General features: G+C 41.4%; 1 protein-coding gene across 1 annotated transcript in view; it reads left to right on the top strand.

Annotated features, from left to right (window-relative positions):
• LOC108571489 overlaps positions 1 to 13,390 on the top strand; it is a 53,451-nt gene that overhangs the window by 37,325 nt on the left and 2,736 nt on the right. The window contains 1 exon segment of the mRNA XM_017933545.1: positions 12,355 to 13,389. Within this exon segment, the coding sequence (XP_017789034.1) occupies positions 12,505 to 13,389 (885 nt within the window). The 5' untranslated portion in view covers positions 12,355 to 12,504.

Here is a 13,390-nt window from a genome sequence, read left to right as displayed (position 1 = left end):
ACCGCTGATGGGATAATGATAATGATAATAGACGCAGGAGGACGTTGAACCGTTCCATTCTCGACGTCCACTGCGGCCATTGTTCACAGTTTACTTTTCACAAATCTCACTGTCTTTTTTTTTTTTTGGTTGGAGGGTTTGGAATTTCGGGAGGGAATCGAGTGTGATTTTCCTTTCTATATTTGTTATCAGTGAGATTCTGAAAGTTACGGTGGATTTATAAGGAAGATTCGGTATTACTCCCTAATGATTCACTGTGTTTCTTTAAGTCAAATATTCAAGACTCAAGCCTTCAGAGAAAAGGGAAAATTTTTATTCGGAATTTTCTCTGATAAACCATCGTTCCTTTTAACGTCAAATATTAAAGACTCGAACCATTAAAAAGACGACAAATTTTTATTCGGAATTTTCCCTAATGATTCCTTGTTTTTCTTTATGTCAAATATTTGAAACTGAAACCACCTGGAAATAAGGAAAATTCAGTTTTATTCGGAACTTTCCCTAATGATTCGTTGTTTTTCTTTATATCAAATATTAAGGACTCAAACCATCATAGAAAAGGAGAGTATTTCTTTTAAATTCAAAGCCTCAAAAATAACGTGGTTGTTTTTCCAACAGAAAAAAGAGCTTCCAATCTAATCAATTCGTTAATGAATTTTCCCATCTCGAAGCTGCATCAAATACTTTATACGATTAATTCTCCAGAAGCAAAGTTTTTGTTTACTCTGGATCTTCTGCAATTCAAAAGAAAACAGGAAAAGTACCTTTTTTCAAGAAGAAAAAGAGTAATATTCTTCCTTCACAAATCTGTACTCAAAAGGAAAATTCATTTTTACTCTTATCATTCCTTACATAAAATAGCGAAGACTCGAACCTTCCAAAGAAAAAAAGAAAAATTATTTTCCAAGGAAAGAGAGCTTCATTCTTCCTTCACAAATCTGCACCAAAGATGGTCCACCACTAAATTCCACGAATCCACTAAAAATCACGCTGCACCCAAAAGAAAAATTAATTTTTACTCTTATCATTCCTTACATAAAATAGCGAAGACTCGAACCTTCCAAAGAAAAAAAGAAAAATTATTTTACGAGGAAAAAGAGCTTCATTCTTCCTTCACAAACCTGCACCAAAGATGGTCCACCACTAAATTCCACGAATCCACTAAAAATCACGCTGCGCCCAAAAAAAAAATTAATTTTTACTCTTATCATTCCTTACATAAAATAGCGAAGACTCGAACCTTCCAAAGAAAAAAAGAAAAATTATTTTACGAAGAAAGAGAGCTTCATTCTTCCTTCACAAATCTGCACCAAAGATACTCCACCACTAAATTCCACGAATCCACTAAAAATCACGCTGCACCCAAAAGAAAACTTCATTTTCACTCTGAATCTTCCCAAAGTCCCATCATCGTTCTTCCCATCAAACATTAAACACTCAAGCCCTAAAAAAAAAAACAAGAAAAACACCTCTATTAACCCTTTGCACTCTGTTGCCGCCGTGGCGACACTGTAAGATACATTTTTAAGGAAAATTGAACGTCTACAAAGTATCTTCCACAGAGGTCCACTCGCGCCATTGTAAACAGTCTCCGAGTAACTGGTAGCCCATAGTAAAAATGATTCAGAGTTTCCGGTAGGTCGTGTGAAAAATTGCGAGGAGTGCAAGGGGTTAAGTAAAAAAAACAACTTACATCCCTTCACAAACCCGCACTAAATCGACTAAAAACCCAGCTACGTCGCAAAAGCAGAAAAAAACCGAAGAAAGAAATTTCCCAAGCTCCCGAATGTGGACCAGACTGTATCGCTATCAGGCTCTCTCGCGTGCGGAATGAAATTCGTGGTCCCACGTTCTCAGACGCGGCCGTTTAGGCCTTCCTTTCACGTAACCCAGGCGCAGTTTAGCCGTTTCGCGGAACCGCTTTTCACTCCACGGACCTCTCTTGGTCACGCACACGTGCGAACCAACCACCGTGCACGAAACGCTTCTTGTGTCTCTGTCCACCATCGGGGCAATTCCTCCGTCGAACGTGGTTCTAGCCTCGACACGAGGAAAATCCGCGTGGGAATCTCTTTTGTAAATGGAAAGAAACAATTTGGTCGCTTTGCTAGCCGGAAACCAAGCCGGTAAACGACATGGAGAACCTATTAGATTTTTGTTTTTTTTCCCTCGGGACGTTTAAAGGTGAAAGTGGAAGGATTCCAGGGAACGAGAAATTCTTTCGATGGAGGAACCGTGCTTTCCCAGGGAGTCGTGTCGCATGATCACACACGCGTTTTACGGCGTTTTTCAACGGTTAACCGTTTTGGGTTTAGCTTGGGAGCAGGTGAGCTCGTGACAGAGATGAATTTCTCGAGGGAAACTGACTCTTTCGTTTCGAGAATTCACTCAGGTGGAAGTAATTTGAATTAGGTAATTTAATGTGAGGAAGTAGGTAATTTTTGTGAATTTAGGTGATTTTTCGTTTCGAAAATTTACTCAGGTGAAAGTTGTACTTTTTCCTTTACCAAAATATTGTTCGAAGCTTCATTTTTGAATTATTAACGAAAAACACTGTCCAATCAGAGCCCGCGCTCAGGGATTTCACAATCTTTAACCGTTTGTAGCTCATAGCAACATTAACCGATTTCGATGAAATTTTCAGCACGTGTACAATTGACATAGATCTACAAAACGTATTTTTTAGATTTTCATTACGAGCTCAGATAGAAAAGTTGCAAAAACGACCTTCGCTATTTTCTTCGCGATTCCGACTAATTGCAGTTTTTTCAAAAATTTATACAAACATCAAAGTGACGGCAAAAATCCATTTCTCTAAGCCTTATAAAAATAGCGGTGCAAAGTCAAAATTTTTGACAGCGACCGATAACCGAGAAGTTACGCGTACGCGTTTATTCGATCGCGCGCGGATGAGCCTCTGTTCTCCGCCCCTGAGCGCGGGCTCTGCGCGCGCTCTGATTGGCCAGTGTTTTTCGTTAATAATTCAAAAACGAAGCTTCAAAGAACATTTTGGTAAAGGAAAAAGTTGTTCAGAATCACCCCAGCAACCCCCCATTTCCGGGTGTTCGAGGAGTTACGGGACACCCTGTATGTATTTCAAAGTCGAAGATTTTTATTATTCATCGAATTGTGCATGTTTCGCGGATAATTTTATTACAGAATATAATTTCTTTTCATGCTTTTCTATCGGAGATTCTCGATTTAATCTTCTTGAACAACTTGCAACTTCTTCTTCGTGCAACTTGCAATGCACAGTGATTCCGAACACTTGGCCCGTAGTCTATGTGTTTCATAGTCAACGAGTGTAATCGCAATTTCTTCAAATTCTAAATTTTCCACGTTTCGTGGATATTTATCATTTTTTCATGGCTCTCTTACAAATTCTCCATTCCACTTTTTCTACATTTTCATCGAACACGTTAAATTCCTTTTCGCCAGGTTGGAGTTACAAAATTTCACTGGAAACGTGTCCAGCGGAAGTTCCATTAAACGCGTCGAATTAGAAGACGTTTAACCTTAACTACTTATCCCATTCTTCACCTTCCTTCTTTTTTTTCTCCTGTCGTCGAGACGTTTCGGAAAATTTCTCGCGGTTTTTTACCTCGTCTGGTTTTTATACCCACTTTTTTCCCGCCTTCTGTTTGTTCGGAGGTTTACCTGCCGTCTACGGGACGAGAAATCGCGGGACGTTTTTATTACCACGTTGCTTAATGAAATGTTAATCTTCGTTCCCCGGCGGAATAGTTTTGCACCGGAGTGCCACGGAATTAGAGGCTTTTCGCTGGTCGTTTTCTTGTTCCCACAATTGATTAACGATCTTTTAAGGAAACACTTGACGGGATCGTGTTAAAATTCTTCCGCGTTAAAATTCAGTTCCCTGCGAGGTCAGCGTCCTCGGTAATTCTCCACTGGTAATTTCTGCAGCTTCGTTAGCGTCCGGGATGAAGTGTCACCTGTGTACGAAGAGTTTGCGTCTGATTCTTCGGCTGTTTCGTTAATTTTCAAGAGGTTTGATTGAAATTATTCAGAATCGTTTGTTAGGGCATGCGGTTGATCTTTCGATCGGTTTTGGCACGCGTGTGCCGACTAATGGTCTAAGGCTACGAAGGACCAGTTTCTTCGAGGCATAGATTCGAGGTATTCGAGGTACAGAGCCTACTGCCAAGTGCGAAGTGTTTCTCTCGCGGGTTGCAAAGTGTTTCTGCTGGAGTCTCTGCGGTTTCCCTCGACCAAGACTCCCATTTTCCTAAAAACACCCTGATTGGTGATTTTTCCTTTTCTAAAATCAGTTTACTCCGGTGCATCGCAACTGTGGGAGTGGAAGTGAGAGCGAGGGTGAAGGAGAGAGAGAGAGAGAGAGAGGGCCGCATTGGCTGCGTGTGTGTGTGCGATCCACGAAGCTAGCGCGATGGTTTCACGGGCAACCGGCTGATCGCTCGGTTTGCCAATACGTCAGTAGGCCAGTGGTCGAAGCGTGTCGCGTGTGTATGTGTGCGTGGACAAACGAAGACTGGACATTTGAGGAACGATCAACGAGGAGAGTTGGAAACGGTCGTGGTGGAAACGGGCGAGGCGAGAAAACAGGCGAGGAGGCAGAGAGGGGTGAGGCATGCGAAGCGGTGTGGATCTCTGAATAAATTATATAAAGTTGTTCGTTGGGTCTGACTCAACACGACCATTCAATCTTCATACTACACAACCTCCCTCCATTTCGCCCTTAGCGCGTTATCTTAGGCTGGGGTGAACAACGGCCGGAGAAAGTGGACGGATGCGCGGGAATCCTGTGGAATCTCCGCTTTTCTAGACTTCCGTGGTGACCGATCCGCCGGCGACCGGGTCCGACACGCGTGAGTGCGTGTATGGTGCGTGCTGGCGCGGCATGAGCGAGTGTGAACGAAAAGCGAAGCGTAGAAGAGGCCCGCGGGCCCCGGGCCCGGGACAAGAAGGCAGTTGAAGGTAGCGCGCCGAGCTGGCTACGCGACAGAGAGTATACTTTTTTCCTAACGAATTGATCTCACACTTTGTTAAAGTCAAGTGGCCCATCGACGTTGGCAAAAGTCGCGGGCCACTTTTCTATTTTTCGCTTTGGAGACTCGAGGATTTATGGCAGGGTCTGGTCCTAGGCACTAAGTGTCGCAGGCAACGCGATAAAACACTTGTGGTGTTTTGAGGAAACGATGTTTGCCTGCGACCACTTGACTCGTTGCCATAAATCCGGCTACAGGATACGCCTTAACATCGTTCTTAATTCAGTTTGAGTTCGCAGTTTTTCAGTTGTTCCCTCTTTGAGTCGATAGAGAATTGATTTTAGTGGGGAATTTCGATGGTTCGTGAAAGGGATAGAGGAAAATGGTAGAAATTCACCACTTCTGTTATCTGAAATCATTGACGATTCTATTTCCATTCGTGAAAAACATCCAGGACCCAAAAATCATGAATTTCTTTTTCTAAAGACAATAAATATTTGACTTTAGTAATCGGTTGGAACGGTCCGCGAAAAATAATAAAAATTTATCCTCTGTATCGTCTAAAATCACTCGAAATTGAATTTCCACTTCGTGAAAAAAGCATCCACAATTTAAAAGTCTTCTGTTTTCCCAAAAACAACCAAAACTCGACTTTAGCAGCTGATTTCTTTGGTCTGCAAAAAAGACTAAGAAAAAATGGTCCAAATTCACCTTTTCTATCATCCAGAACCACTCAAAATACAAATTTGCAATTCATAAAAAACGTCCACAATTCAAAAATCTTGTTTTTCCAAAAACAACCAAAACTCCACTTTAGCAGCTAATTTTAATAGTCTGCAAAAAAGACAGAGAGAAAATGGACCAAATTCACCTTTTCTATCATCCAGAACCACTCAAAATACAAATTTGCAATTCATAAAAAACATCCACAATTCAAAAATCTACTATTTTTCCAAAAACAACCAAAACTCGAGTTTTGCAGTCATTTTTAACGATCCACAAAAGAGACAGAGAGAAAATGGTCCAAATTCACCTTTTCTATCATCCAGAACCACTCAAAATACAAATTTGCAATTCATAAAAAAACATCCACAATTCAAAAATCTTCTATTTTTCCAAAAACAACCAAAACTCGACTTTAGCAGCTAATTTTTTTGGTCTGCAAAAAAGGCAAAGAAAAAATGATAACCTTCTCTATCAACCAGAACCACTCAAAATACAAATTTCCACTTGGTAAAAACCATCCTGAAATTTCATCAGCAAAAAGAGGAAAAATGTACAAATAGAGTATGCAAAAATGGAACGAATCGAAGGAGAAGGACAAAGAGAAAATGGCGGGCTGTGTCTCGTGTTACAAAGTCTCTCGAGCTGGTCGTATTCGCGGCGGCGACGGCGCTCGCCACGGATTTGGAGTGGCGTCGCGACGCGGCCGCGTGTGCGTGCTTGAAGAAATATACAGCGGGACGCGAAAAGCGTCGCGGCGCTCTGCCGTCCTGCGTTACGTCGAGCCCGTCGGTATGCGTAAATATACAAGCCGCGAATGCTCGGCTACCCTGATTTTAGAAGGAGCCGTCGATACGTCACGTTCCGTCCACGACGTCCCCGCGATCTCCGCCAAAACTGTTAGATTCTACCGCGAGAAACTGCCGTTCTTCTATTTAAGTTCAAATTATAACGATTTATTATGGAAAATAATTATTCTTCGCCGTAATCAGATGTATCTACGTTTTTAAACTCTATTGTGCTGAATATTTGGTATATTTTGAATATTTGAATAATTCGAATTTTAGAATTGTCATTTCGAGTATTTCAATTTCGAGTTGGAATTTTATATATTAATTAGAGATATTGGAATTTCGGTTTGCGTCAACTATTTCGCACGTTTCGAATATTCGGATAATTCGAATTTTGTGATTTCGAATATTTCAATTTAGGATTGTAATTTCACGTTTTGATTACGAATACATATTCGAATTTTAGATTGCGGCGAATATTTCGTGCATTTTGAATAGTGGGATATGATTCAGATAATTCGAATAATTCGAATTTTGGAATTGTCATTTTGAATATTTCAATTTAGGATTGTAATTTCATATTCTAATTATGAGTACATATTCCAATTTCGAATTGTGTCGGTTGTTTCCTACATTCCAAATATTCGAATAATTCGAATCTCGGATTGAAATTTCATATTTTAATTAGAAATATTCCAATTTCGGATTGTGCCGGATATTTCGTACGTTTCGAATATTCGGATAATTAAGATAATTCGAATTTCGGGATTGATTTCGAATATTTCAATTTAGAATTGTAATTTCATATTTTAATTGTGAAGACATATTCGAATTTCAGATTGCGTCGAATATTTCGTACATTTTGAATAGTGGGATAATTCGAATATTGGGATTGTGATTTCGAATATTTCAATTTAGAATTGTAATTTCATATTTTAATTGTGAAGACATATTCGAATTTCAGATTGCGTCGAATATTTCGTACATTTTGAATAGTGGGATAATTCGAATATTGGGATTGTGATTTCGAATATTTCAATTTAGAATTGTAATTTCATATTTTAATTGTGAAGACATATTCGAATTTCAGATTGCGTCGAATATTTCGTACATTTTGAATAGTGGGATAATTCGAATATTGGGATTGTGATTTCGAATATTTCAATTTAGAATTGTAATTTCATATTTTAATTATGAAGACATATTCGAATTTCAGATTGCGTCGAATATTTCGTACATTTTGAATAGTGGGATAATTCGAATATTGGGATTGTGATTTCGAATATTTCAATTTAGAATTGTAATTTCATATTTTAATTATGAACACATATTCGAATTTCAGATTGCGTCGAATATTTCGTACATTTCGAATAGTGGGGTAATTCAGATAATTCGAATAATTCGAATTTCGGGATTGATTTCGAATATTTCAATTTAGAATTGTAATTTCATATTTTAATTGTGAACACATATTCGAATTTCAGATTGCTTCGAATATTTCGTACATTTTGAATAGTGGGGTAATTCAGATAATTCGGTTTGTAATTTCATAGTCTAATTAAGAGTATTCGAATTTCAGGCTGTACTGCATAATTCCTACATTTTGAATACTCGAATTTCAGATTAGTACGGATATTTTATACATTTCGAATATTCGAAATTCGAATGATCCGAATAAAGAATTCCTACTCGAAATAATCCGAGTTATTCGAATAGCTCGTCTATTGAAATCTTCACCGACTCGTATAACCCATATCCAAGTGTCTCCAAAAGACCACACACATTCTTCTCTCCGTTAAGTCTCCGACAACCGTGAAGACATGGTTAATTCGAGAAAAACACCTACCTAGTTTCTCCTCTGTATAGAAAATATAGCAACGCAGTTTCAATTTTCCACTTGCTTCTTTACCTAAATTTACCTATATCTACCATATATATAAGCTCATTGTCGACGGTCGCGTTTCCTTCGACAATCGATCCGGAAAGCGTTCCGCCGCAGCTCGTAAGGTCGCAACGGTTTCTCTTTCGCGTTCCTCATTTCGATACACCCGTTCTTTTGCGGCGCTCCGTCAAAAGTCAAGAGCACTTCTTAGCGATCGATTAACGGGCCGTGATAATATTTTCGTTTTTGCTCTGCTCTGCGGTTCCGCCGATGATCGGAATCGAGAGGAACGTCTTTCACGATCGACTTTCCAATTGTACCCGTAATTAGTAAATGTTATTTAAAATTGACATGTGCGGAACAGTGGGAATATTTAGATTGAATTCTCTCTCGAGAGAGAAGGAATTCTTTTTTGTCTTTGTATCTGGACGGGAGAATCGGAATGATAATTCAGTTACTTTGTAATTACAATTTATGGAATAATTCAATTGTAATTCTGCACACTCCCCATCGAAATTCGAATATTTCAAATACTCGAATCGAATTCGAATATTCGAATTTCAGATTGTGCCGAGTATTTCCTACATTGCGAATTATTCGAATTGCTCACATTTTGTCTCCTTTCATTCTTGCTTTCGTAGAAAATATTTTCGTTGTACTTTTCTCGCAGAGGAGAAAAAGATGACATCTTCGTATTGGCAAATTTTAAACAGAGAAAATCATGCGTACGGTCGTTTTGGAGACACTTGGTGGCCACAACCCATCAATTGGAGATTCTACACAGTGGAGATTCACATTCTACACTTCGTTCAAAATAAGAGTAACCTCGCTCTCGGACCGATTCTCGTCCGTTCTGCGCATAGACAGAGAGCGCAGCAGAGGGTAAGACGGAGAAAAACGTAGGCGGTTTGGACGTTCCAGCCCTGCCTTAGGCACGTCCCATGCGCGAGGCGAGGTTATTCTTAAATTGGACAGAGTATACGAATAATCACGTTCGTCGTCGATTTGTCTCCTTATTAAATTTTATGGTTTTCAATGTTCAATAATTGTATAAATTGACAAGATATATTCAGAATTCTCTCCTCTATCTTCTAAAATTACACTGAACCCCCTGGCGTCTCTACTTTTCACGTAAAACCCCCTTTTCGCCCCAAAACCGTCTGTTTCCACAAAAACTGAGACTGAAACTCTGCAAGAATCACTCAACGAATATTACAAATTTCCAAAATTATTTTAATCGATGCTGTCACCAATTTGTTACGTGGAACGCCAAAGCGCCCTACCCGCGATAGTTCAGAAAACCGGTGGCCGTTATTCTCCGAATTTGAAAAATTCTGCACAAATTTTTCATTATTTGCCCGATAAAATTCCTTCCGCAGTATCGTCAAATTTACAAGATCGTTTACACAGATTCGCTCGGAAAAACAGCCAGCAATCGTACGTATTGAAGTAAAGATCGCTCGAAAGAAACTCGCGTGGACCGAGTTCCGTCGCGACAACTCACCTAGAACTAATTGTGCTAAACGGCATAAATTAGGCTCGGTTATTCATTAATCCCGTACCAGCGGCCGTAGCCGTGCATGTCTACCGATTCCCGTTCGATCACCGAAGTCAAGATACATTGGGCCGGCGACCGTAAGAAGGATGGGTGAACACCGCTCCTCACCCGTCTCTGGAAGCCGTGCTGTTGGTTTTTTCGGGCTGAAATTTCACACAGACGTTAGTTCCATCCTACTAACGTCTAGAAATTAAAAAAGTCCAAGAGCAAAAATCCGTTTCCGCCAAGTTGGGGTTCAAGCATGGTCGAGCGTCCTCGCTCATTTTCCGACTTGTTCTGCCGGTACACAGACGTTAGTTCCATCCTTACTAACGTCTAGAAATGGAAAAAGTCCAAGAGCAAAAATCCGTTTCCGCCAAGTTGGGGTTCAAGCATGGTCGAGCGTCGTCGCTCATTTTCCGACTTGTTCTGCCGGATGGTGGCTTCGATAGAGAGTAGAAACTGGCCTGAAGAGGTGTATAAAGCACAAGCTTGGGTACTCTGAGTAGTCCTTCTTAGGACGGCTGACACTAATTGTTATTAATCCCGAATCGATCACGTAACCGTGCGGCCTTCCACGGACAAAACAGGTCGGGTTTTTCACCGCGTTTCGACACGGGAAGCGGGGCATTTCCTCGGTTGTTAAACGTGTCCTGTAGTAAATGTAGTAATATAATAAAGAGAAATTTATGGCCGTTGGTATCGAAGCGTAGGATTAGTAATTGATTGGCCACCGTATTCAATTAGAACGTATGGAAATTGTCGAGTCGGCGGAGAAGCGGGGGAAATTTATTAGAAACGGTAGCAGTGCTAATTTCCGCTACGCTGTGCTGCTTCATCCACGGACGTCCGTGACACGCGAGCTTTTTTCTTCACGGTTTCACCGGTTTTTCCTTCGGTACTCGTGACGTCGCTCTGGACAGTTTTATATGTCGTGGACGCGTGGAGACAAAAATCGAGGATTGGGAAGTAATGGGTTGGTTTGCGTAGTTCTTAGAAGTGGGAAAATTTTGATATACTAATTTTGTGGCAATAGAAAATATTGAGTTGAACAATAAGCACCTTGTGTAAGTATTCTTTAGCAGTGGGAAATGTCGAGTGGAGGAATTTTCATCTGGCGGAGAAATATTGAAAATTTTGATATACTAATTGTGTAGCAACAGGAAATGTTGAGTCGAAAATTTGGTGAAAAATAAGGAAAAGCAAAATGGTATTATTGTAACACCTGTTATGAGCGATAATTGAATGGAAACAAGAATTACACACTCAGGAAAGAAAGTATATCTTTGTTATTTTAATATCAAAATACATGAATTTCTAAATATTTATTTCATTTGGAAAACCGAAAATAGAAACGCTACAAATACCGAATTTCCCTGAATATTTTTTTTTCTCTTAGAAAAACGGAATTTTGGGAATCGCGTGGGAAGTTTGATAAATTTTTACGTAATCGAGCAAGATCGTTCGTTTGGAACCGTGACTTTCTGTAAACACGATATATCGAACGTTAAACCTGGAATTTTAAGAGGAAGCGAAACGACTTCCGGTGAGTTGCGCGCGGCATGTACCCGAGAGTTCATCTCTAATACGTTTTACAGCCTTTACGGATTCCAGACTATTCCGGAATAATTGTTACGCCTTCCTTCGAGACGTCGTTTTCTTTACAGTTCCTTTATACAGCTTAGCCTCGTAAAACCACCCTTTTCTATATCTCCGCGTAAAGTGTCACGATAAATCCCTTTAATCTCGAAACTCTACGCTGCAGAAAACAAGAAAACTGTGGAATTTAGAATTTATAGACCAACTGTTCTGAAGAACTTTGCCCAACCCTTGTCTACTTAACTTTGAAAAAACTAAACTCACCAAGCTAAGTTTATGTAATCTAACTTAAATTAGTATTTACCCAAACCGATGTAACTGAAGCTAACCTAAAATTCTCATTAAGAACAGCTCAACCAAATGAGAAAGCATTCAAACTTGCATCGATTCCCAAACTGTATCTAAATCTAACCGTAAAAATGTGTCCAAACACGGTTTCACCTAACCTAACTCAAAGTTCTCTTCAATAATAGCAAACCGAACAACAAAGCATTAAAACACTCTACCCAAAAAGTGCATCAACAAACACCTCAAAATCATATCGAAACTTAACCTAAAAAAGTAACCAAGTATCTAAATCTAAAGTAAAAGTGGAACCGAACATAATCATTTTTCTGTTCCGGCCTCACCTAACCTAACTCAAGGTTCTCTTCGATAGTAGCCAACAGAATAAGAAAGTACTGAAAATACACCAATATTCACTTGAAACTTACATTAATTCCCAAAGTGTATCTAAACCTAACCTAAAAAAGTAACCGAAATTATTGGTCTTTCTGTTTTAGCCTCGCTTAACTTAACTGAAAGTGCCCTTAACCTAAAAAACCTAACCAACCACCTCGATCTTTCTGCTTGCAGGATTCGCAGAACGGCCCGGTGCTGGACCGATGGAGCATCTGCTCTCCTGAAGAGGAGCCGCTGGTACTGCAGCAGTTCCTCAGGTTCGCCGAGACGCGTCCGTTCGTGCAGCAGTTGCTGCTGGCCGCCGGGACGCCGGGTACGGATGCTATGTCACCAAGCAGACGACCTTCGCCGCCGACGATGCCACTAGCACACTTACCGCCGCCGTTGCACCTGCTTCACTGCGGCTTGCCGCCGCCAGGCTCCAGGTTGCCTCCGCCTCTGCCCCCGCCGCCACCTCCGCCCTCTGTCTCTCATCCATCCATGTCGCCGACCGCGCAGAAACATTATTCCACCGCGTCCACCGGTAACCCCGGTGTCACAAGCACCGTCAACTCTCCACCGAGAAGCCTGGACTCTCATCTGACCGTCTCACCGCTCAACAGACTGCAAAGCATGCAACCGTTCGACTTCAGGAAGCTTGGATCGATCGGTATACCGGCGTTTCCACCTCTGCCACCGCCTCCGCCGGCGGAACAGCTGATGCAGAACAGAAAATCCATGAGAAACCCTCAGAGTCCTCACAGTCCACCTCATCATTCGACAGTGAACCAACTTCAAAGGCCTCACATGCCACCGGTTACACCGGTCTCCTCCTCGGCGCTCAACTTCGGCCATCCTCTCTCCGTAGCCGTGTCTTCCGGACCTCTGCCGCCTAGTTTCCCCGCTCATTTTCCACCACCGCCCATGGGCAAGTCCTCGGGCTCGGTGACAGCCATGACTGGACACGCGGACGTGCACAGCGGAGGCGAGAAGAGCAGCGAGTTCGGCTCGGAGGAGGACGAGGAGGACGATGAGAACTCCGACAGCGCGTTGAACCTCAGCAGACGGGACTCTTCCGCTTCTAAACACGCCGCGGATCACAGACATCCTCATCCGATGCCTCTTCAAGCTGCACCTCTAGGCAGGCCGCCCGGAATCCCTGGAAGGAAGCCTCACTCACCTGGCAAGAGACCCGGCAGCCAATGGGGCGGAACGTCGGGGAACATCCCCT

The sequence above is a fragment of the Habropoda laboriosa genome, unplaced genomic scaffold (assembly GCF_001263275.1).
Source record: "Habropoda laboriosa isolate 0110345459 unplaced genomic scaffold, ASM126327v1 scaffold40, whole genome shotgun sequence".
Lineage (NCBI taxonomy): Eukaryota > Metazoa > Arthropoda > Insecta > Hymenoptera > Apidae > Habropoda > Habropoda laboriosa.
The sequence above is the reverse complement of the archived record's forward strand: the minus strand, read 5'-3'. Positions and strand labels throughout refer to the sequence as shown.